At 48.8% G+C, this 26,115-nt stretch overlaps 1 protein-coding gene across 15 annotated transcripts in view; it reads right to left on the bottom strand.

Moving 5' to 3' along the window:
* LOC135907219 (phospholipid-transporting ATPase ABCA3-like) overlaps positions 1–26,115 on the bottom strand; it is a 456,174-nt gene that overhangs the window by 261,154 nt on the left and 168,905 nt on the right. For 14 of the 15 annotated variants that reach the window (XM_070525189.1, XM_070525199.1, XM_070525188.1 and 11 more), the window contains one exon: positions 21,492–21,878. In XM_070525189.1, the coding sequence (XP_070381290.1) occupies positions 21,492–21,878 (387 nt within the window). Of the gene's footprint in view, positions 1–21,491; positions 21,879–26,115 lie in introns of those variants that run through there. The other variant, XM_070525202.1, reaches the window with a different exon arrangement.

Below are 26,115 nucleotides of genomic sequence, written 5' to 3'. Positions count from 1 at the left end.
CAAGACACAGAGACACTAGAGTGCTCTTACAGTTTGGAACTGCAATCGTGTGCTTAATAGTTTGATGACATGTATTGTGTATTTCTTTTTACTCTCTTCTTGCTTTGTTACTTGAAAGTGTTTGTTCTTGTGATGTAATTAGGCTAGGGTGTGGTTAGAATGTTCATTACGTAATCGCGGCAGTGATTTATCGTATCACTGAGCGAAAATCAGCCCAGTATACTCTTTAGGGGGAACGTGTTAGGCCGCTCATCTCTCGAACAGGAAGAATGGACGGCGTAGGGCTGCATGATTGTTTTGTATATACTTTTGAAGTGCCGCTAGTTGCACGTGCGTTTTGTGAATGGAGAAGCGTCCACCCCCCAGCGCCTCGGGCGGCAAACGATTCTGTTTGTGAGGGGTCGGACGGCCCGCGTGGTGTCGGTAACGAGCCGAGGCGCGCGCCGCCGCGGGGGGCGCGGTGCAGAGGCGCAAAACGGATTCGGAGCAAATGCTTTTGCGCGGGCTTTGTTGACATTCCGCCGATGGTCATAATAGGGCCACGCGGACAAAGCTCGAGCGGGACGGTTGTATACGCGACGTTGTGGCGCCGGCTCTTGAGTCCCCTGCTAATTGGAGACGCAGCTGCTAGCAATGTTGACCACGTCTGGCGCGTACGGAGCGGGGGGTTCGCGCCCCTCGCATTCGGACGGCAGCCACGTGCATCTTGTTTTGAGCGCTGGGGAGAGCCCGCTTTGTGTCGTGTTGCAACATGCAGTGCGCGCCGTAGAGAGGGGCGCGGCGTCGTTTGAAGAGCACCCGAGTCCGGATGCCGCCAGCGGTAATTAGTTTTCTACCAGGAAAAACCTTGAGGGGGACTACGGTACGCGGTGTTGGGACACCAGCGCCCGAGCCCCCCTTGCTGGCTAGAAACGCCGCTGAGGTGCGAGATGGCCTCAATAAATCATGCATGCCTGGCGTGTTTGACGAGGCCGTCACTGACCACGTGGAAATAGGAGGGGGAGAGGAAGATGTGGGAAGAGGGAAAACAGGGTGGTTTTCCAATAGATTCACTTATGAGAGTAAGCCCATCCCTTTGGGTTGTGGCTTAAGAAACTGTCAACTCTCATTGGCAATTGCTTCCGTGGGATGGGCTAACGACCCTACCGCCCTTTTTCTTTGTCTCTTTCCCCTATAACAACCGAGACGAGGTGCTTGTTCCTCAGTCTAGGCTGTAATCACTAAACCTGATAGAACAGTAAGACTCCGTACGATGCAACGCTAGTCTGGGCCGTAACCACTTAGTGGTAGAACAGTGAGACTCGGTTGATCGTATGTAGTGACAGTTGTCCTAGGCTCTAACTTAAGAGAAAGTAGAAGAGTAAGGCGCTGTTTACTTGTGTGTTTTGTATCAGTGTTCTTTTGCTAACTCTGTATTTGACTGTGTAAATAGTTCCGTTGCAATATATCTTCAAGTTTTGTTACCTCCAACCTGCCTCCTGCTTCATCAACGCCGATAAACACCTTGAAGAGACTTTGGTCGACTTCAAGGAGAAAAGAACAATCAGCAAAAACTTTAACTGTGTCTAAAGTATTGTAGCCATGTGGCAGCTGACGTATTGCAGCAATATTGCAGCGACAGACACATGTCGCTGTACTTGTGCATGTTCTCAGAACTAGCCGTATCCGCTAGGTGGAATTTTTTAGGGCCGTTTTGAGTTTGTCAGTCAGTTCATCCAACTTTTATTTGTACAGGTAGGAAAAAGAGAACATACAACATGACTGTTGGTAAAGACTGGCTATTTGGTTGGTAGGATTAAAAATAATAACACTGAATGTGTAATTATACTGAGCCCAAGTTCCTGCGGAAGGAAAAAAAAACGTGAGTTGTACTACAAAAGCATCCAATCACGATAAATCGTATTCGCGTAAAAAAGATGAATAGGCAGCGACAAATTTTTATCTCTTGTGATCTAGAAAGGACGCCCTTTTTCATTATTTCCTAATGGGGGGCTTGCTCACACATGTCTTATTTATGTGGTGTGCCTCGCTGACTTCTCGTGTCAATTTTTACCATGGGTGGAAGTAGATTAACGATTTTACTCCGGCCTGAAGTCCTATCGCCGCAATGCACGATAAAGTAGGACGAGCATACAGGTCTTCTCAATTAAATATGATGATTTGTTTCGCTCATATTGACACGTGTACTTGTCTTTATCGGGCGACAAGTATTGTCGCCTAACAAATGTTATCGCACAGCGCGGGATGCGCCTGCATGTGTCCGAAGTTTCTGGAAAGTTATCGATGCTTCTATCCGCTGTCTGTTGTCGCCGAACGTTGTGTTATCTGATTTCATCGCTTGACACGAATGGTGTAGAACATTTTAGAAGGCATGCGGGTCCCAACGTTTAATCTGGAACATTCGATGATTGCTGTATAAAAGCCGACGCGCTTGACCCGCAGGTCAGATTTTCGACGATCGCCGACTGTGTTCGCCGCTATCGTTGTGCTTTAAGTGTAGCCTGTTTTGTGGGCACAGGTTCGCCCAATAAAAGCTAGCTTTGTCTTTCACAGTACTGCTACTGTGTTCTCTCTTTACCGTCACTACCACGTGACATCTGGTGGAGGTGCTTGTGCGTTCATGTACCGAACGCCCCCGCAAAGCCGCGATCCAAGTCCGAAGCCCGAGGACAAAACCAACGTCGACCAAGACCAGCCACCAGCCAACCAAGACCAGCGAGCTAGCCGCCGGCTGCAAGGACTGCCCCCAGAGCACGGACTCCTACCTGAGACGAGCAGGAAGATTGCCACCAAGTCCTCCCCAATGGCAGCCCCAGCATCCCCCGTCGTGCTGCAGCAGCCCAGGGAGCCCCCCACGTTCCGCGGTTCAACATTCGAGGACCCGGAAACCTGGCTCGAGACGTACGAGAGGGTCGCTGCATTTAACAGCTGGAACAGCGACGACAAACTGCGACATGTCTTCTTCGCATTGGAAGACGCTGCCAGGACGTGGTTCGAGAACAGAGAAGCCACGTTAACGACCTGGGACCTTTTCCGAAGCGCCTTCCTGAAGACATTCACAAGCGTCGTTCGCCGAGAACGAGCCCAAGCACTACTGGAAACCCGAGTGCAGCTGCCCAACGAGACCACGGCGATTTTTACAGAAGAAATGAGCCGCCTATTCCGCCACGCCGACCCGGAAATGTCCGAGGAAAAGAAAGTCCGGCTACTAATGCGTGGTGTTAAGGAGGAACTTTTCGCCGGTATGGTACGAAACCCGCCGAAGACTGTCGACGAGTTTCTTCGCGAGGCCACTAGCATCGAGAAGACACTCGAGATGCGAAACCGGCAATTCGACCGCCGCACCAACGCTACAAACTATGCCGGAGTTCAATCACTGGCCTCCGAAGAACTGCGCGAGGCTATCAGGGCAGTCGTACGAGAGGAGCTTCAGAAGATCTTCCCGTCGTCGCAGCCTCAAGTGGCCTCGATCGCTGACATCGTCAAAGATGAGGTTCAGAGGTCGCTTGGAGTTCCGGAGGTGCAACCTCAATTACCGCAACCCCAACCCGAAGCGATGACCTACGCCGCCGTCGTACGCCGTCAAGGCCCACCTCAGCGACCGCGCCAGGGCCCTGTAACGCCGCAATTCCGTCGACCACCGCCGCCGCCGCCGAGAGCGCGCCCACCCGTCGCCCAGCGGAGCTACCCGAGGAAGACCGACGTTTGGCGCGCTCCTGACCACCGCCCACTCTGCTACCACTGCGGGGAAGCGGGTCACGTCTACCGCCGATGCCCATACCGCGACATGGGACTGAGAGGGTTCGCCGTCAACGCGCCGCGTCCAAATCTTGGAGAGCGCCCACGTGACATCGCCGACTACCTCGCCGCTACTCAATGGAGCCCTCGACGACCGTCCCGTTCGCCGTCACCAGGCCGCTACCTGTCGCCGCAGCGCCGACCATACACCGGCCCAGCGCGGGGCCGCTCTGCGAGCCCATATCCGGAAAACTAAAAGCAGCAACCGATGGAGGTGCGGTTGCTGTTCGTCGAACTGACGAAGATCCTCCGCCGTCGACGAACATGACGAAGAAATCATCTCGACGACCTAATGACGACACGCCGCCGTTCCAAAAAAGTCGCGAAGCCAAGACTACACCGACGAACGACGACTTGACGACGCGACGTTCCAGCTTCAGTTCAACACGACGCAGCCGTGATCCGACGCCAAGACCCAACTGCAACGCCAGACAAAGAACCACCGACCTCGATGTACTACTAGACGGCCACGCAGTCACTGCCTTAGTCGACACAGGGGCCGATTACTCCGTAATGAGTGGACACATCGCCACCCAGTTGAAGAAGGTTAAGACTGCATGGGAGGGCCCCCAAATTCGGACCGCTGGAGGACACCTCATTACGCCGACTGGAATCTGCACGGCAAGAATAACCGTTCATGACCGGACTTACCCTGCCACCTTCGTTATCCTCCAGCAGTGTTCACGAGACGTCATTCTCGGTATGGACTTCCTGAACCAACACGGCGCAGTCATCGACCTGAAGTCGAAGTCAATAACGCTGTCGGAAGATAAAGCGATACCGCCGGAGAGCCCTCGTAGTCACCACGCCTTGAGTGTGCTCGAAGACCAAGTGAGCATCCCGCCCCGCTCCAGCATTGTTATTTCGGTCGGCACCGAAATACCCGCTGACGTAGAGGGTGTCATCGAAGGCGACCAACGTCTCCTGCTAGACCGTGAAATTTGCGTCGCAAGAGGGATCGCTCGACTGCATGGAGGGAAAACTGAAGTGTTGCTGACAAACTTCAGCCAGGAGTTCAAGCACATCAACAAGGGCACGACGATCGCGTACATCGAGGAAATTGTGGAAACCGGTAATGCGTTTGTCCTCTCGGATTCCGCCGCATCTACCCCGACGACCGTGGTTCCCGAACCAGACTACGACATTAATCCAAGTCTCCCAGTGATTAAGCAACAGCAGCTCAGAAGTCTGCTCCGACGATACAAAGGCTGCTTTTCGACGACATCGAGGATTCGACAAACACCAGTCGCCAAGCATCGCATAATCACCGAGGAGTACGCTCGACCACTCCGCCAAAGCCCTTACCGAGTTTCGCTGCGAGAACGCGAAGCTATAAGAGAACAAGTCGACGAAATGCTGCGCGACGACATCATCCAGCCGTCGCAAAGCCCGTGGGCATCCCCTGTTGTCCTGGTGAAGAAAAAGGACGGAACCCTACGTTTCTGCGTCGATTATCGTCGTCTGAACAAGATCACGAAGAAGGACGTATACCCCCTTCCACGGATAGACGACGCATTGGATCGGCTCTGCAACGCTAAGTACTTCTCGTCGATGGATCTCAAGTCTGGCTACTGGCAAATAGAAGTCGACGAGAGAGATCGCGAAAAGACCGCCTTCATCACGCCAGACGGCCTCTACGAGTTCAAGGTCATGCCATTCGGACTCTGCTCGGCGCCTGCAACTTTCCAGCGCGTCATGGACACGGTGTTAGCAGGATTGAAGTGGCAGACCTGCCTTGTTTACTTGGATGACGTCGTCGTCTTCGCCGAAAATTTCGACGATCACCTTAGGCGGCTTACGACAGTACTAGAGGCCATCAAGTCATCAGGGCTTACTCTGAAGCCAGAAAAATGCCGCTTCGCTTACGACAAGCTTCTGTTCCTAGGCCACGTCATCAGTAAATCCGGAGTACGCCCCGACCCGCAGAAAACAGCTGCCATCGCAAAGTTCCCGCAGCCCACCGACAAGAAGGCAGTGCGTAGATTCCTTGGCATGTGTGCCTACTACAGGCGCTTTGTCAAGGACTTTTCACGCATCGCCGAGCCGTTGACACGTCTAACTAAATGTGATGTTGAGTTCAAGTGGGAAACGCCGCAGGCCGACGCATTTGAAGAACTCAAACGACGCATGCAGTCGCCGCCTGTACTTGCGCACTTCGACGAGTACGCCGATACAGAAATCCATACTGACGCCAGTAGCCTAGGCCTCGGTGCCGTTCTAGTCCAGAGGAAAAACGGAGTTGAACAGGTGATATCTTACGCTAGCCGGTCGCTGTCAAAAGCGGAAGGCAACTATTCTACGACCGAAAAGGAATGCCTCGCCATCGTTTGGGCTACAGCTAAATTTCGCCCTTATCTTTATGGCAGGCCATTCAAAGTCGTCAGTGACCATCACGCGTTGTGTTGGCTAGCGAGTATAAAGGATCCTTCAGGACGACTGGCGCGGTGGAGCCTCAGACTACAAGAATACGACATCACTGTAACCTACAAGTCCGGACGAAAACACTCCGATGCCGATTGCCTATCACGCGCCCCCATTGACCCGCCGCCGCAAGATGACGAAGATGACGACGCCTTCCTTGGCATGATAAGCGCGGAAGACTTCGCTGAACAGCAACGGGCAGACCCGGAGCTAAAAGGCCTGGTGGAATATTTGGAAGGGCACACCGACGTTGTCCCCAGGGCATTTAAGCGCGGATTATCTTCCTTCACGCTTCAAAACAATCTCCTCGTGAAGAAGAACTTTTCACCAGTCCGCGCCAACTACCTTCTTGTTGTCCCGTCAGGACTTCGTCCAGAAGTATTGCACGCCCTACATGACGATCCGACCGCTGGACACCTCGGTTTTTCCCGGACACTATCGAGGATACAAGAAAAGTATTATTGGCCGCGCCTGACCGCCGACGTCGCCCGTTATGTCAGAACATGCCGAGACTGTCAGCGACGCAAGACACCGCCGACAAGGCCAGCCGGATTACTACAGCCAATCGAGCCTCCTTGCCGACCATTCCAGCAGATCGGGATGGACTTGCTGGGACCCTTTCCGACGTCAACAACCGGAAATAAGTGGATCGTCGTGGCGACAGACTACCTTACCCGCTTCGCTGAAACTAAAGCACTGCCGAAAGGTAGCGCAGCCGAAGTGGCGAAATTCTTTGTCGAAAACATCCTGCTTCGACACGGCGCCCCAGAAGTCCTCATCACCGACAGAGGAACGGCCTTTACAGCAGAGCTCACCCAAGCCATTCTGAAATACAGTCAGACAAGGCACAGGAGGACCACGGCCTACCACCCGCAGACGAATGGTCTTACGGAGCGGCTGAATAAGACCCTCGCCGACATGCTAGCGATGTACGTCGACGTCGAACACAAGACCTGGGATGCCGTCCTGCCGTACGTAACATTCGCTTACAACACGGCGGTGCAAGAAACAACACAGATCACACCATTTAAGCTGGTTTACGGCAGGAACCCGACGACGACGCTCGACGCCATGCTGCCCCACGTCACTGACGAAGAGAATGTTGACGTCGCTAGCTATCTCCAGCGCGCCGAAGAAGCCCGACAGCTCGCCCGCCTACGGATCAAGAACCAACAGAGAACCGACAGCCGACACTACAACCTCCGACGACGCTTTGTCGAGTACCAGCCCGGTGACCGTGTTTGGGTTTGGACACCGATACGCCGACGAGGACTCAGTGAGAAACTACTCCGACGCTATTTCGGACCCTACAAGGTCATCCAACGTATTGGCGCTCTGGACTATGAGGTCGTGCCAGACGGCATGTCGCATTCACAGCGACGTCGCGCGCGACCTGAAGTGGTCCACGTGGTGCGTCTTAAACCATTCTACGGACGCTAACGAACTTTCCTTATTTTGTTTTTTTGTTTTTTCTTTGCTATGAGTGCTTACTTATTACTTTCGTTTGTTTACAGCATCGGGTCGATGCTTTTTAAGAGGGGGGTATTGACACGTGTACTTGTCTTTATCGGGCGACAAGTATTGTCGCCTAACAAATGTTATCGCACAGCGCGGGATGCGCCTGCATGTGTCCGAAGTTTCTGGAAAGTTATCGATGCTTCTATCCGCTGTCTGTTGTCGCCGAACGTTGTGTTATCTGATTTCATCGCTTGACACGAATGGTGTAGAACATTTTAGAAGGCATGCGGGTCCCAACGTTTAATCTGGAACATTCGATGATTGCTGTATAAAAGCCGACGCGCTTGACCCGCAGGTCAGATTTTCGACGATCGCCGACTGTGTTCGCCGCTATCGTTGTGCTTTAAGTGTAGCCTGTTTTGTGGGCACAGGTTCGCCCAATAAAAGCTAGCTTTGTCTTTCACAGTACTGCTACTGTGTTCTCTCTTTACCGTCACTACCACGTGACAATATATAGTTACTGGCTAGTCTGCTTTGCGTACATTTCAACACACGTAAGAGAAATACAGTACACTGCCCCAGACATGCACATGACAAATTTGGTGCTATCTAACCAAGCAAACCTCGCTTTCCTGTCCGCTTTTCATCCTTCATTTGGGGAGAGTCATGCATATCTTGCGTCCTTTATTTTTCATCTAAACATGTCTGCAACGGAGTCCCGAAGCGAATTGAGGCACCCAGGTACGCGAGAGTTCCTTAAAGGTACCACTAAATTTGTGTTGTGTCCGTCATTGGTATTATAGTAGATTCATTTGGTCGTGTGTATATTCGTTCCAATGTACATGGGGCAGGCTACCCAGTGCATCAGAATGTTCCCATGAGAGAACCATTATTCACTTAAGAGACAATTATGGTCGTTCCCCTTGATGATGAATTGACATGACTGGTGATGCGCGCCAGATTAGAGTTAGCATATCTTTTGTTCCCCTCAGTGCTATTGATCAACAATATCACTGAGACATAACGCTTAAAAAACAGGGACGTGTGTCAGCCAGAGCTCATTAGGATTGCACTAAAAATGAGAATACTATCTAAATGGCATGAAATAGCAATCACTCAGTGCCAGTTTATTCTATTTTATTGCTACTACTGTTTATCATGCTTCTGTATATTTGTATTGCAATTTGCGCCCTTTTTCTTCAGGAATGCTTGTGCAGCACACTTGCACACTCAGTGTATATATCTCTAATCACTGCATCATAACAAATGTTGATAGCTTTTGTGTCTTGTTTTCTCCTTTCTGTGACTTGTCTCGCACTTAAAAGTTAAGCGTGAACGCACATCAACTTTCTCATTTACTTGTCAGTCAGTGTTCACGAACTTGAAATGTTGTGAGCCAGAACATTTGCACCATTTGTCACTTCCGGTGAGTATAATACTACTCCTCTGCCTTTTTATAAAGCTAGCTAATATGTACTTGTAGTCGTTGCAGAAGTTAGGGCTAGCTGGGGATAGCTGAACTTGGACATCAAAACAAGCACAAATGCACAAACTTTTCTCCAGTTGTCACTTGAGGGAGTTGCAGTGCCGCTTAAGAAATGTGTTTTTGTTGTCATGCAAGGCCACAGAAACAGTCACCACACATTTATCAATCGAATATCTTGCTAGCCTGCTTCGCAAAACTTCGTATGGCATGGATACCCTGAAACTCAGGCTTGCACGAGCACCGCCTGCCATGATTCTTCATATGTGCACCCACTTCCCATGTCTTAAGAGTTGCATAATTCCCCCCAGATCCTTCATTGACTCACCGGCTCGTCTAGCCGACATTACCTTTTCCACATGAGAGTGGGATCCTGTCTAGCACACGCACTCTGCACTTCTTGAAACGTGTTGTGTACTTTGTTGTGCAGTCTAGCCTCGGCAGCACTATTCACGATATTGCACATACATCGAAGCTTACCACGCCCCTAACGAATGACCAGGATGCTGCACTTCTAAGCCACTTGCCTGAGGCATTGGGTCAGATTATGAATGTATGACACAACTCCAGGTGATGCATTCTTGGTTGCAAGCTCATTGTGGCGTGTCGGGCTCCCTCATACACTTCTTTATACATGCTTCATGCGACGGAAGCCAACAATTCTGTAGGAAAGCCAGCATTGTGCAGACGTAGCACGTAGAGCTGAAGGCTGCATTCAACGTGATGGTCACAAGATTTTGGGGAGTAATGTGCGTGCAGTTTTTGCAATACCGTTTTTCACAATTTTTAAGCGGGCTGAATGGTAGCTAAGGAGTGGTTTTTTAGACCGTGGATTATGTTTGTAGCACACGCGATCATCATGAAAAATGATACTGATATCGACAAACCGTCGGCGCCCCTTTTCAGGTAACTCAGACGTGAATTTGAGCCTTTCGCCACAAGAACGAAAAATACGAAGCACTTGGTTCACAAGCTCTTCAGAATGTTCAGGCCGCACATCCTTTAGGATAACTCATTAATCATCAGCAGATCTCAAAGTATGAAAACTCTCAGCTGCGCATGCTGTGTCGAGGCATGTGGAAATATGTTTGTGAAGAAATAATAAGAACAGATTACTTAAACCGGAGGATTACAGGATGAAACACAATTTCCCTCGATATTAAGAATGGTGATTTGTATAAAAGTGACTGCTGCAGAGAGCAATTAAAATCTTAAAAGTTTAATAAAGTTGTCAATGTTCAAACGTGTATAATTTTGCGAGGGAACGGGGCCGAAGTCATTGATGTTTCATGGACAGCGAACAAATGTTGACTTTGCAGAATAGAATGAAAAAATATATACATCAGCAGAAAAGGTGTATAGTGGCTGCAGAGGATAGTGATGCTTGGAAATATATTCTAAGACACTCTCCTGATTGGGCATGAGGTAAGGGTCACACACTTGAAGCAATTTCAGAGGATTTGCTAGAATCTAGAGAAGGTGCCTTGCTATCCTTCTTTTTCAGAATCGCCCCTCTTTGTACGTTTTTACTGCGAAAAACACATCAAGGAGAGTCTCTTTTTCCGCACCTGTGGTCTTGTTGAGGCTTTGCAAGTTTATGTGATCAAGTAAAGCCAGCGCTTTCTTTAATAATTTTTTCTGCGAGCACATGACGGGCGGGAAATTCTTTGATATTGCTTGTTTAGCTTTTTCCGAGATGACTACCTTGGGAATCCGCACTCTCACTGGGAATTCACCAGTAGCGCCAAGTTAGCTGTTTTTTTTTTCAAAAGAGAGGAATGACGAATGAAATGGTCTTTCAGAACGCATTGACTGCCTCATGTCTGCATGACTGCGTAGTAACGTCAGCTTTGAGGCTTCGAACACCATTACATTTTTGAAAAAACAAACAAACTTAGAGCTGCTTCTTTTGATAAAGAGGATTATTTTTATGGCGCTTCCCAAGGTAGTCTATTCGGTAAAGCTCAAAAGCAGTTTTAAAGAATTTGATGCCCTTGAAGTGCTCACGGAAAGAGCTAGAGCAGAAAGCTTCGGCTCTTGGCAATAATATGAACTTGCAAAGCCGCAACAGGATCATAGGCTTTGGAAAAAATGACCTCCTGGATGTTTTTCTCCCTAAAAATGCACAAAATTTGGACATCATTCAGGGTCATTAAGTGTCACTCCTTCATTCAGTCATTGTGACTGAGAAAGATTCATGGCAGTGCACCTTCTCTAGATTCTTGCGAAAGCATCTCAGATTGCTGCAAGTGTATGAGCGTTACCTCATGCCCAATTGGGTGAGTGTCCTAGGTTACCTTTTCAAGTATGAGTATCCTCTGCAGTCGCTATACAGTTTTCTATTGATAGGTAGTAGATATTTTTGTTCTATTCCGCAAAGCAACTTTTGTATGCTGCCCGTAAAGCATCGATGACCTTGGTTCTGTTGCCTTTCAAAATTCTTCTGGTCTGAATATTGACAACATTATGGAATCCATGATTGTACTTGCGCTCTACGGCACTTGCTTTTAATCACACTCCTGTCGTTCAAAACAAGGGGTTTTGTACTCGATCATGTTTTGCTCCTGTTTTATGTGATATTGTATACTTTCTGACAGGTATTTCCACGTGCTTTGACCGAGCTTGTGTAGCTAAAGCTTTACACGTTTTCAGATATATTGATGATTACTTAGTTATCCAAAAGGACATGCGGCGTTAGCATTTTTAAGAGCCTGCGAATCTGCTTAGAGTTTTTGATTCTTGTGGGAAATGGCTCAAATTCACTTTAGAGTTACCTAAAAGGGACGCCTCCTGCTTCCATATATCAGCAATATTTTGCCTGATGGTCGGATGTGATGAAGATACCATCCACGGTTCAAAAACCTGTCCTTAGCTGCAATTTGACACACTACAAGTTTTTGAAAAGGGGTATTGCAATATCTCGCAAAAACGTTTGTGACCATCAGGTTGCGCGCAACCTTCAGCTTCCAAGTGCTGCGCCTGCAAAATGCTGGCTTTCCCGTGGAATCGTTGGCTTCTATGGGATGATGCCTGATTAAAGAAGCTAACTGAGGTAGCCAGATATGCCACAATCAGTTCAAAACCAAAAAGACGGGGCGTGTGGTTTTGTAATACGTTCAACACCTGTCGCACAGGATCAAAAAGGTGTCTGCGAGATGTGGCATCCCTGCCCGTTTTTTCGGCGCCTGGTAAGCTTGCACGTGTGTGCAATATCGTGAATGGTACTGCCAAGGCCGGCTGTCCCACAAAACACACTACACGTTTCAAGAAGCGCAGTATGGGTGGAGTATAAAATATCCCAATTTCATGCAGAAAACGTGATGTTGGCCAGACCAGCCGCAAAGTCAATGGCAGATTCAGAGAGCATCACGCCACTCTTACGTGATTGGCAGTGCGTGGACATATGACAGATGACGACAGGCGGTGCTCATGCAAGCCTGAATGTTAAGGCACCCATGCCTAGAGCAGCAATGCGGATGAAGCTAGATATGTCTTTGATTGAGAAATGTGTGAGCACTCCTTCCCTAGCCTTGCATGCAAAGGAAAGACGGTATCTGATGCGGCGCTATAATTCTTGTAAGGGACTACTGTGGCTTCAGCTTCTTTTCGTATGTTTCTGCCTAAGTATGTGCCTTGCCCTTTTTGTCATTAAACCCTTCAGTTGATGTCTAGTGCCTGTCCGGTCTACGTGTCTCTTCTTTATGTTAGCGTTCCTTTGTGCTTCTTAGGATGTCGAAGTTTGTGTATATTTAATGATAGCCTGATGCTCATCAAGTGTTGTAGATATACAAGCTGTATTTTGGCCACCATAATTGCTCATAGTGTGATCAGGTGTACATAATTGGACGCCTCTTCTGTTTGGCTGGCACAACCTGTACATCTTTCTGCACTTGCTGAAATACTCTGCTTGGGCTCACTGAAACTGCTTATGTGTTGCTTTACAACGTGTTTAAAAGTTATTTACAATTTAGGTGTGCCAAATGATTTTATTGGCAGCCCCTATACTAAGCCACTGGAAGTACCTGCTCTTTTCGGTTACATTTATTGCACACTTAGACAGACTTCTTTCTGCTACCAGTACTTAATGACATAAACGTGGTAATAAGCTAACCTTATTAACAGAAAATGTTTTATTGACATCATGAAATATTGTAGGCCAAGCCACCCTGTGAAGCTGGTTGATCAAAGAAGCCATAAAGAGGGACCTGCAAACTGCTCTTTGTATTTTATATATGAAAGCCTCCGTAGGCTGCCGGTGCCATGAAAGCGTATGTACCCGCCATATGCAGAGAAACATGCAATAACTGGTTGCCATAGTAAACTTGCCTACTGCAGCATGATCCGCGCATTCGTATATATTGTTACGCGAAGGACAAGTTAGACGAGCAACTATTTACAGGTTATATTTACAACAGAGGTTGCAGCTCTGGCCAGTTAGATTCACAGCGCGAGCCTAGTTCGTTCTTCATCCTCTTTTCTTGAGTGATGGCGCCCATGCGTCTCGTTCAAACAATCAAATAGCAGACGGGTGTAGCATAATCCCCTGGCGGCAGAAGCGACGTCCCGGAGCCTCTAAATGTCATCACTGGGAGGGTAATACTACTTCAGTTGTTTAACGTGCACGATATCACTGGACTAGGACGCAGATGGGGCGTCAGGGGTGATCTCGAAGATGGCGGGAGTCAGGGCACGAAGCACTCGGTATGGGCCTGTGTAACGAGACAGCAGTTTCTCTAACAGGCCGACCTGACGCAACGGAGACCATAGAAGCACCAAAGAACCAGGCGGGAAGTGCACGTCCTGGTGTCGCCGGTTGCACAAACGCCTTATGACAATCTATGACAAACGGTAGAGCGAGGTCCTAGTCAGTGTGATCAGAACAGACATATTTCGCGATCATGTCTGTGAGAGTGCGGATGAGAGGCTCTGTGAGGCTATTTGATTGAGGACGGTGCGACATGAATAGCTTGTGCCCCGTGGAACAGGACTGCAGGATTTCCGCGACAACCTTTGATAGGGATGTCCAGCCAGGGTCTGTGAGAAGTTGGCGCGGAGCTCCATGTAATAAAATTACGTCGCGCAGAAGAAAATCGGCGATATCCGTGGCGCAGCTTGTAGGAAGTGCTCGGGTGACGGCATAGAGCGTGGCGTAATGCCTGGCTACAGGAATCCACCTGTTCGCAGAAGTAGAAAGAGCAAAATGGCCAAGTGTGCCGAAACCAACCCGAAAGAATGGATCCAGAGGAATGTCGAGTGGTTGGAAGTACCCAGCAGGGAGCGTCGATGGTGTCTTGTGTCGCTGGCATTTCTCACGTGCAGCTACGCATTTTCGAAAGGAGCGAGCAAGCCCTAACCAAAAGAAGCGTCGGCAGATGAGGCCGTAGGTTTATGACACACCCGGTGACCGGCGGTGGGGGGATCGCAAAGTTCGAGGAGAATAGCCGAGCGAAGGTGTTTAGAGAGCGCAAGAAGTAATGCAGGGCCATCAAGGTGAACGTTGCGGTGGTAGAGTACACCCTCTTGAAGAGTGAACAAGCGAAGGGAACTGTTGGAAAGTAACGATTCCAGGCGTTCGTTGATGATACGCAAGGATGGGTCATGGCCCCGCTCGTCGGCAACATGGAGCAGCGGAAAAGCAGAGGGAACAGAGGCATCGGTGTCAGTACGAGATGTGGGCGTCACGCCTTCGACTGGGTAGCGAGAGAGGCAATTCGGGTCCTGGTGTTCGCGTGCCGACTTGTAAGTCACTGTGTAGGGATATTTTTGTAGTCAGAGGGCCCAACGACCGAGGCGGCCAGTAGGATCCTTGAGCGACAAAAGCCAAGAGAGCGCGTGATGGTCTGTCTTTACTGAGAAGGACTTGCCTTATAAGTATGGGCGGAACTTTGAAACAGCCCAGACGAGAGCAAGATATTCGCGCTCGGTAATCGAATAGTTGCCTTCTGCAGTTGTCAGGAGCCAGCTAGGGTAGGCTATAATGCAGTTGTGTCCATCTTGGCATTGCGATAAGACGGCGTCAATCCCATAACCACTGGAATCGGTTCGAACCTCTTCGTGATAATCGTGATAAGGCGTTAAAATCCGGCAGCCTGAGGGAAACCTCATGTGAGAGGCACGTCTTTCTTCAGAAGTTCAATGAGTGTTCGAAGGACTGCTGCGAAATCTTTTACGAACCGTCGGAAATAAGAACTAAGCCCCACAAAACTCCGGACGTGTTTGACAGACTGAGGTACAGAAAAAGCCGCTACTGCTCGAACCTTCTCCGTATCGGGTTGTACTCCGGAAGTATCAACGAGATGGCCTAGCACTGTAATCTGACAGCGCCTGAAGTGGCACTTCGATGAGTTGAATTGGAGCCCAGCCTTGCGGAATTTGTCAAGGATAGTGCGACGCGGTCAAAGTGTGTCACAAATGTAGTAGAAAACACAAGGACGTTGTCGAGGTAACAAAGGTAAGTTGACCATTTGAAACCTTGAAGCAGAGTCGATCATCCGTTCGAACATGACGGGGGCATTGCATAAACCGAACGGCATAAGCTTGAATTGGTAGAGGCCACCTGGAGTGACGAAAGCGGTCTTTTCTTGGTCTCGCTCATCGACGGAAACTTGCCAATAGCCATATGGAAGGTCGATGGACGAAAAGTATTTGGCACCATGAAGACAATCAAGTGCGTCGTCGATTCGTGGTAGCAAAAGTCCTTTTTAGTTATTCGGCTGATGTGGCGGTAATCAACGCAGAAGCGCCACAAACCATATTTCTTTTTGGCTTGCACAATCGGCGACGCCCAGGACTGGACGAGGGCTGAAAGATATCTCTGGCGAGCATCTTGTTTACTTCCTGCAGATTAACTTGCTGCTCTGCCGTGGCCACGCGATATGGTCAGCGATGAAAGAAAACTGCATCACCAGTCTTTATCCGATGCTTAACAAGAGTGGGCACGTCCTCGGCTACAGAAGTTGTCTAAATTATACAGAGCACGGGGTACAAGTTCTAATTCATCAGGATATAACGGGAACATTGGTGACTTGCAAGGCAATAATGAAATGGCGGCTGTTATTGTATCAGAGCCTAATTGGATATATAAAATAAATACAGCATAAATCTACACTCAAATAACGACTGTGTGGTGCAGCGCGAAGCGGGAGGACGGACACAGAAAAATGAGGACGCAGCGTCATGGAAAACCGACTAGCCCAAACCACTACCCTTCAAACGTCGAGTCACTATGGTGGAGTAGAACAGTATATTGTCACAGACAAAACCATAAAAGACTTCGGTCGACGCTATAGATCTTTTATAAAGCTGTCTTGGCACCTTCGTCATCTTCTTCTGGAAGCCATCCAACGAGCCTAGTATGTCGCACGGAATTTCACCGAGTGGCTGTCAGTTGTGTCAAGGTCGTGGCATTACGCCCCTCCCTAGAAGCATCGTCTCGATGCGGAACATCGATGCACGGGATAATGCCACGGTGATACTGCTAACCAAGACGTACATGGTGAGAGAGGTGTAGTGCTTTGCGGTCAGTGTGAGCAGTAGAGCTTCGACCTAGAGACGTGAACGATATCGGACAGACGTGGGCGTCGGGGACGGCGATTGCTGCCTCCTCCTTCAGGAATCACTTCTTATGTGACGTCTCCGAGCCGTTGAACGGTCTTATAAGGTCCAAAGTAGCGGCGCAAAAGTTTCTCCGACTGACCACGCTTGCGGATCGGAGTCCACACCAATACTTTGTCACCGGGTCGATAAGTGACGTCCCGGTGACGAAGATAGTATCGGTGGGCTTCGTTGTGATCTTGGTCTGGCCTGGCGCCCCTCTTCGGCGCATCGAGCCAATTCGGTAGCATCAGTGAACAGTGGGTGGGTAAAAGCATTGGGTCCAGCGTTTTGACAGCTTCCCGGCCATGCACCAAGACCAAAGGTGTGAAGCCGGTAGTTTCTGGAGTGGCAGTATTATATGCAAACTTACCTTATGGGAGAACGTCGTCGCTGTTTTTGTGGCCGACGTTAACATACATACAAATCACATCAGTGATCGTATTGTTTAGCTTTTCTGTGAGCCCATTCCTCTGGGAATGGTCAGCAGTGGCTTTGCGGTGAACTGTACCACTGAGAGGCATGATCCCTTCTGCGAGCTGCGCTGTAAATGCTGTGCCCAGGTCGGTTATAAACACCGCTGGAGCACTGTGGCGGAGTACGACACCATGTACAATGAAGGTCGCAATATCATTAGCAGTACCTCGTGGGAGAGCGCGGGTTTCAATATAACGTGTAAAGTAGTCTGTGGCAACAGCAATCCAATGATTACCAGCCCTCGACGTGGGGAATGGTGACACCAAATCTATGCCAACCTGCTGAAAAGGGATTCGCGCAGGATCCACGGAATGGAGAAGTCCAGCGGGACGAGAGGGTAGTGTCTTGCGTCTCTGGGAGTCGAGACATGTCTTCACGTATTGCTTTACGTCACGGCGAAGGTTAAGCCAAAAGCCCTCTGGGCGCATGCGTGAAAACGTCCGGCCGAATTCCAAGTGGCCCGAAGATGGCTCGTTGTGAGAGGCTCGCAGGCTATCACCACGTAGTGAAGACAGCACTACAAGGTGGCAGGCGGTTGCGGTCGAGTGAAAACCCAATTTGTAGAGGACGCCATCGCGGAGACAAAATGAGGATAACTTGCAGACCAACATACGAGGCGGCTCAGGTAGACGGTTCTCATGGTAGTCGATGAGAGGCCGGAGTTATGAATCATCGCGCTGTTGCTTGCTGATGTCTGATACTGTGATAATGGAAAGAAAGACGTCCTCTTTATCAACATCGAATGGCGACGGTTGAAGTGGAGCATGTGACAAGCAGTAGGCGTTGGTGTGTTTACGCCCGTACTTGAACACGATCGAGATATCCTGTTCTTGCAAGGGAAGACTCCAGCGTGCACGACGGCCAGATGGATCCTTCAGATTGGCGAGCCAGATCAATGAATGATGGTCTATCAGAGCTCGAAACGATCGGCCGTACAAATATGGTCGGAACTTACCAATTGCCCACACAACGGCCAAGAATTTCTTCTCCGTAGTAGAATAGTTCCTTTCAGCTGGAGACAAAGTGCGGCTTGCGTACGCAATGACGCGCTCGGCTCCATCTTGCCACTGTACGAGGGCGGCACCAAGGCCGACGTTGCTGGCATTCGTGTGCAATTTGATATCACTGTCTTCATCAAAGTGTCCTAGCACTAGAGGTCTGTGCAGACGTTTCTGGAGTCCACAGAAGGCCTCTTGTTGGTCCTGCTCCCTGACAAACAGAACATTATCATTTGTTAACCGTTGCAAAGTTCCGGATATCCTTGAAAATTAGCCACGAAGCGTCGATAATATCCGCAAAGCCCTGAATAACGGTGGAGTTCGTGTTTGTTCTAAGGTGTTGGAAACGGAGCAACAGCAATGACTTTGCGGGGTCTGGTCGAATGCCTTCGTAGCTGAGGACATGGCCTCAAAATTGGAGTTCGTAGTACCCGAAATAACACTCTTCAGGCTTCAAAGACAGGCCAGCAGTATGAATTGCGTCAAGAACTGCTTGTAAGCGCTGAAGGTGCTGCTCAAAAGTTTCTGAAAGCCGAACGATATCATTTAAATAGACAAAGCATGACTGCCATTTGAGACCTAATATAACCATGTCCATAATGCGCTGAAAAGTAGCAGGCGCAGAGCACTATCCGAAAGGAAAGACCTTGAATTCGTAGAGTCCGTCAGGCGTAATAAATTAGGTTTTCTGACGGTCACGGTCATCAACCTCGATTTGCCAGTAGCCGCTGCGAAGGCCCATCGATGAGAAGTATCGAGAATGTCGAAGGCGGGCCAATGAGTCGTCGATGGGGGGAAGGGGATAAATGTCCTTCTTCATAACGTTGTTAAGCTCGAAGGTTAAGCGTAGCGGTTAAGCTCGTTGTGTTCGAAGGAAGCCGCCGAAGGTACGCAGTCGTCGTTGTGGTCGTCGTTATCGTCGTCGTCGGCGGCGTCGTAGTCGGGGTGTCGCAGCGGAGGGTCTTTCGAAGTGCGTTGGACAGCGGCCTCACCCCCGGCTGTTCTTAGTTTCGCCGACTTGGGCTCGAGGGCCGGTTGCCCACGGAAGCGGAGAACGTAGTGTAGCGGCTAGGTGACGCCGATCGTCGAGGAGCCGGCCATCGTGACTGGCATCTCTGCGGAGATGGAGATCGGGCCGTTGGCGTGAACTACTCAACCGGTGGGAATGTTGACTGGCCAGATATTGCTGGATTTCTCTCGGGCGCTCTCCCTCACATGGACGACGGGCGCCGCCATGATAGCCCTGGAGTCACATTCTTTGGCAGTCGCAGGCACGGTAAAGGTGGCCCGCTTCACCGCAGTGGAAGCAGAGTGACTGAGAGTCAGGTGCGCGCCACACGTCTGACTTTCGCGTATTGATTCGGGGGCTCGTGGACCCGTACATATTTGTTTGCGAAGCTTGGTCCTGGAAGTTGCACAGCGGTTCTTCAGAAGAAGGCCGGTTACGGTGATTCACGGGCTGCGCAAAAGTCAGTACGGGGTTGGCTTCCGGTCTGGTTTGCACGAATGGCTGTGCCGCCTAGCACAGCCAAGAAAGTGATATTAAAAAAATATAGCAAACGAACGCTTGAACCAGCCTAAAAAAAAGGAGCAATACATCAGTGATAAGTAAAGTTGGAATCAAAAAGATCAAGATTTACGTGAGAGATGCGCTGGGTAACATCAGCAATATCAACGACATAGATAAGTTGAAGGCAATTTTTATACGACATACTATGATACCCATAGTGGCCACGCAACCTTGATTGAACTTAGTGACGAATGGGGAAACACAAGTTTCATGTATAACCGGCAATGTGCTTAGAAAGGCTTTGGAAGACATATATAAGGGAAAAGCGGCTATAGCATATAAAAGGAATAGAGTCGGTTTTATCAATGACGCAAGACATAGGATCAAAAACCTTGTGACTCTTGTTGAAGAATGCCTAAGCACTTCAAGTCTTCGAATATACCTTAAGTATATCATACTAATTTTTAAGAAGGAAGACGCTACTGAATTGATAAATTATAGATCTATCACGGCTTACTTTTGGAATTGCATAAACTTATGCGACTGTAAAATTTGCTAAAATGAAACCTAATAGCTCCAATTAAGATGGTTTCAATCAGTTTGATGCGCTGTTTCCGATCTTTTAAATGGAACGCCCACGTATTTCACTGTAACACAATAAGGCTGAACATCTCGAATGTGGTTGTCTTCTTTGATTTCTGGCTAGCAGAGATGACTTAGCTGCTCCTTTGCTTCAATATCGCAATGAATCTAGTTTCATAAAGTTAGTAACCAATGATGAAATGACTACTCTACCTATTGGCCAAATTATCTTCCTATTTCTTTTTACACAGGTGTTAAAGTATCTACTGAAAAAAATGTGACTGCATAAAAAGAAACTCATGGCATGAGAAAATAATTTCCCAGAACCTCATATATATACATGACCTTGCAGCAGAAAATGAAAATTGTCAATGTTTTTCCTCGTGAAAGAGTTTCCCGATAAACAAGAGATCTTGATAAATAGCCCTTTTTCTTTAACCTCCACCACCACAGAACTGGCGCAGACAGTGACTGAAGCTCGAAAACAAGCAGTGCAGTGAGTACAGACTAAGCTTCATACAAGCACGCTGCTTGGCCAACTTGTGGCGGTGATAGCGAATGCACGCGGACACTTTTTTCTCGCTCTGCAGGGAAAGCTACCGGGGATGGAGCTGTCGCACTTGTATCAGTAAGCAAGGCAGGACCACTTTGTTGCGCCGACACCAGCGGACGGGTGCAGTCCCTTGGGGCTCGGGCAGCCGCAGAAACTTGCCGCCAATTTAGATAGGCGCTCTTCTCAGGGGCAATCACAGGAGTCATTAGCTAAACGTTAAAAGTAAAAGCACTCAATCATTGTAGAAGACTGCACCTAATCTATTTATATAAACGTAGGACTATAATATCCACCAGCGCTACCATATGCGCTCTACGGTTCTGCATCATTCGCTGCATAGGCACAGAAAGTAGTCAGGTTGTGTAGTATGCGCAAAGTGGTAGAATTCGGTACCAGCTACCCTCCCGCATCAACATAAATTAAAAATATATTGTTAGGCTCGGCTCCTTCTTAGGCTATGTCGTTTCTATTAGGAAATTTCCTGTTGAAAGTCATGCTGTACGTCCCAGCAGATGCGCGTAGCAGGTAAGCTGATGAGGAAGAAACGGCTTGCACAGTGGAGTGACAACAAAAGAAGCCGTACCCAAAAGGCCGTTCGCTATGGTCACATTCACTCACCAAAAGACCGCGCAGCTTCGGAGAGGGAACCAAGGGGAAACTTCGTTCTCGCATTATTGATGAAACGAACAGGAGTGTACAACTTCAACGCGAGGCTAGCTGAGTCACTTGCCGGGCTGGACGCGGTCAAGCACAGCTTGCCCACTGTGATATTACTTTGTGCCTTTGAATCCTCGTTCTTGGCCGTGTTCAGTAGGTCTTTGCATTTTTTAATCACAGCTTCTGCGTCCGTCAAGGCGACCAGCTCCGGTGCTTCGACCGGGACCTTGCTTTCGGGCGCATGTTGATTGCTTGCAGGCGCGTCACCGTCAACGAAAGCATCAGCAGCGTCACTGTCGTCCTCAAGCCTGGCAAACGAAGGCTTCTCCCCGCCGTTGGATTCCGCTTCTGAAAAGAGAGAGAGTGAGAAGGATGTACTTAATAAAAAAAAGCCGAGGATGACTAAGCAAATCATTATGAGTTCTTAATGCGAAAACATCCATATTCAATTTACCGCAAATGAATGTTGCGAGTTATGAACTGCTCGCGGGAAGCGAGTGCGTTAAGAGGCTTGGCGCGGTTTCATTGCGCCTGACGCAGGTGCAGTTACAAAAGCCAAGTGCACGCAACGAACGTGTGGATAACACTGGTTTGCGATAGCAAGATCCACGTTGACGCGGCATCACGGCGGTGCCCTCTTACTGGCGCGCCAACGCGGCAGCAGTTCCCGCTCGGCCGCTCTGCTCCGTTGAGGTGCACTCGCGTCCTAGAGTCGCAGCCGAAGGGAACTCTGTGGAGGTGCGCTCGCGACATGGCATAGCATCAAATGGAAATTTATGGGCTGTTTCCGTACCACAGACGCCAGCTTTATTGCTCAATGGGCTAGTTGAAGTTTTCGCATCAATAAACAAACGGGAACGATTGTGGTGCTCCAGAGAATGTACCTAGATAAAGTGGATTCTTTTATTTCTCAACAGTTTTACAACCTATAAAAAAGCGAGACAACCATTGTGAATGACACCAAGACTATGTAGGAGAGCTGTAGCATGCTGATGAAAGGCAGATTTCCACCTTAGGTTCTCTTTATTTTACATTGGGCAGAACAGCCAATTGCATTTGCACCCTCGCATAACAGCTGTGCAAACATAAACGAGACGACACAAGATCATAGCGCCATCTTTATAGGTTGCTCAGCTGCCCATACTAAAAGGAAACTCAGTGAAACCAATTAATCTGTGAGCGAGGTGCATATTCCGAGAGATAATATTTAACTGGTACATAATGCACAATTGCCCTTTCATTCGCTTGCTTTCACTGCTTCTTTCTAGCCCACTGCTCGTAGACGGTCGTCACGATTTTGTTGTGATGGTGATGATGATGGCGAGGAGACTGCGGTAGCTGCGCGGGCCACAGCGCGTTAGCGGTTGTAAGTCGCCTGTGATGGCTGGTTCGAAAAGCGCAGCAGCCATCTTCTCTTCGAATGACCGTAAGTGGATGTTCTTTAATACAATCACATTTCAGAAGACAGAAATATACCACGGAAATTTAACGAGCGAACCATGTGGCACCGTATGCTTCTACGTAGCTGCAGCTTCGTCGCTTCTCTACAGTTGCGACGTCGTGTAGTTGGCCAAGCTATGTAATTATACGCGCTTTTGAGGGCTTGAGGCACAATGAAACGGCCTAGGTATCAACGAGTACGTAATGCAATTTTTATTTAAGGCCGTATATAATATTTGTACAGCGTGCTACCCCCATAGATGGTGCTGCATTTCCAACCTGCTTTGTAATCTCGGTCGTCATATGCTCTAGCCGTGCCACGGTCAATATGAGCACAATAAAATCATTTTCTATGTTTTTGCATGCATCACACATTTGCAGGCAAAGCTCTAGCGCATACGTATGTACGTAATGCACTATAAGGGGCAGGTACGGGCAGCATTTTACGCCGTCAAGGCACACACTCAACAACATAACCAATAGCGGGAAAATGCGGTGTGCATACGCTTTAGAAGCGTTTGATTTTATGTTGCGTGTGCTGGCAGTTGCAGGCGCTTTATCATGTATCCACTTTAGTCAATAGAGAGCACAAAATAACTTGCATATCCATGCACGTGACAGCTTCATGGGGCACCAGCTCTGGGACGAAAGATTGAACATGTTTTCGTGCAGCGGAATGTGACGATCGAGATATTATAGCATTTCAAGCAACCGCACATTGCGCGAAAGAAAGGCAAAAATCGAGCGAGCAACTGAGGCCTTCATAGCCGCGTTTTTGGGCACGTTAGTGATATGCTGCTTTCTTTTTTCGCAATAATGTGTACTCGAATGCGTTTTACCGATGTAAAAAAAAAACACAGGCCACAAGAACATTCAAGTGTAAATTTCATCGTAACCTCAGCCAAAGGTCTACAACGACAACGCCAGGCTACACCGCGTAGTAGCCTCCGCTGCGCTAGACTACCGAAGCGCCTACTGTTGGCGCACTTCGGTGCCATGATTCTGTACTTCGCTTCACCGCTCCTAGAAGGCGGCACTATACCTGTCAAGAGAACATATTTTGCGCGTTCAAGCGGACGTCACCTTCGTTACAAGAAGTAGATCGTGAACCACGGCACAAAGCATCTCGTTCTAAAAGCATGCTTAATTCCTAGTGCAGTCCGATTTTCTAACATGCTATGATTGTCATAAAAGTAATCTAATACTTTTGACCCTGCACTTTGGAGCATATCCTCTCCGTGATTGGTACGGTTTGGTGGCACATTCCGGCACTCCTACTGTCGTGTATTGTATTTGTGTATCAGTGAAGTAATTTTAATCAGTGAAGTAAATCATAGGTGCCGTGGACTTGCCAGCCACGTTCTTAAGCCTGTGCGCTAACTTAAGAGCATCTGTGGCTCTGCTTGGCGGCGAATGCGAATCTTTTTCAGTCTTTACTGAATTAGAAAATTTAGGGGAATCCTCTTGTCTGGTGTAATTGGATGGGTGTTTAACGCGATGTGGCTTGCGCACGTTCGCAATTGCTTGATCCTACGCAGTTATCCTGTGAATACAGTTAGTCGCGAGTGATGCCGTTTTCTTTCTCGTCCACCTTGCTAGTTGCGCGTTTTTTGCACACGAGCTATGTATGAACTAACTGCCTCAGCAGCAAGATGTACAAATGTATGTATGTATGTATGTATGTATGTATGTATGTATGTATGTATGTATGTATGTATGTATGTATGTATGTATGTATGTATGTATGTATGTATGTATGTATGTATGTATGTATGTATGTATGTATGTATGTATGTATGTGTGTGTGTGTGTGTGTGTGTGTGTGTGTGTGTGTGTGTGTGTGTGTGTGTGTGTGTGTGTGTGTGTGTGTACGTACGTACGTACGTACGTACCTACGTACACGCTCCTGGATGTGTGTGTGTGCCCATGTACAGCTGATCGCAAAAACAGGAGGACAGTGCTGCTCTGAAGTTTTCGGATTTGAACCCGGTATCCTTGAGCTTTCCCGTGACCTTAGGCTCTGCAAAGCAGGCCGGGCGATTCGGTCCGGTTCCTGTTTAATTGCGGCGGGAATAAATCAGCCAGAGGGTGATACGGCACGAGTGCTGACTCGTCACTGAAACTTGATTGCTTTAGTTGATACACCAGTTTATCGGAGCGAATGTACATTTAGTTGTAAGCCAGCGCAGGTATGGTGTACTTGTTTCTTTCCTCTTAAGGTACGGCCTCATTGCGGAAATAAGCACGCGTAAAGGCCGCGCGCGTAAGAACGCGCGCCGCAAAAGTCGCTTTCGCGGGAAGCATTAACTAGAAAAACAGCTTGGGCTTGTTGGTTTTCAAAGGGCCCACTTGCAGAAAACTCTTTACTCCAGTCTTATTCCCGTCTACAGAGGAATTTCCGTCTTTATGGAGTCTTAAGCTTCCCTGGGCGTTAAGTCGCTTGCACTTAACCATGAGCCAGCCCGCTAGATTAGGACAAGCTTGGAAAGTAAGTTTGCAACGTAGTCTGCCCGTACGCAGGCTGGTTCCAATTTTTATTGCGATGCACCAACATGACTACCGTGCTGCTGGCTCGACTCTAACTGGTTGCCGAGGTCCCAATGCGCCGTGAACGTTTGTGTTTCTGGATCGCACGAACCTCTTCGAAGTGTTCGACTAAGACGAGCTTCAGAGGCGTTTCTGGTTTGTCACGTTGGCATCGCGCACCTCGCCGAGCTCCTGTGAGACAACCTGCAACCTCTGACTCCCCGGAGCCACGTTTTGAGCGTTGAGCAACAACTGGTGCTCGCTTCGAGTTCTTCGCTACCGGTGGTCTTTCCGATCACGGCCGGTGGCACCATGAACATGCACGAATCGACGGCCAGTCGTCCGGCGACTTGTTCTAGCTCTCGTCCGCCACTGGTCAACTTGGATACCGTGAGCCTAAATTTATCGCTTTGGGATTTTCATAGTTTCATTTCGGTTGTTGCACATATCCACGCTCTAATTTAGTATGGCACCATATGTAGCGGCTGCCTGAGTGCTTCCTTGCCACCAAGAGCTTTCGCAAGAAAAATATAGCACACAAAAGTACGAAGAATGCGCTGGATAGCATTTGTCAATTTTGACTGCAAGAAAACAAGCAGTGCACAATGCAAAGAAACGA

The sequence above is a fragment of the Dermacentor albipictus genome, chromosome 9, assembly GCF_038994185.2.
Source record: "Dermacentor albipictus isolate Rhodes 1998 colony chromosome 9, USDA_Dalb.pri_finalv2, whole genome shotgun sequence".
In the NCBI taxonomy this organism is placed as follows: domain Eukaryota; kingdom Metazoa; phylum Arthropoda; class Arachnida; order Ixodida; family Ixodidae; genus Dermacentor; species Dermacentor albipictus.
The sequence above is the reverse complement of the archived record's forward strand: the minus strand, read 5'-3'. Positions and strand labels throughout refer to the sequence as shown.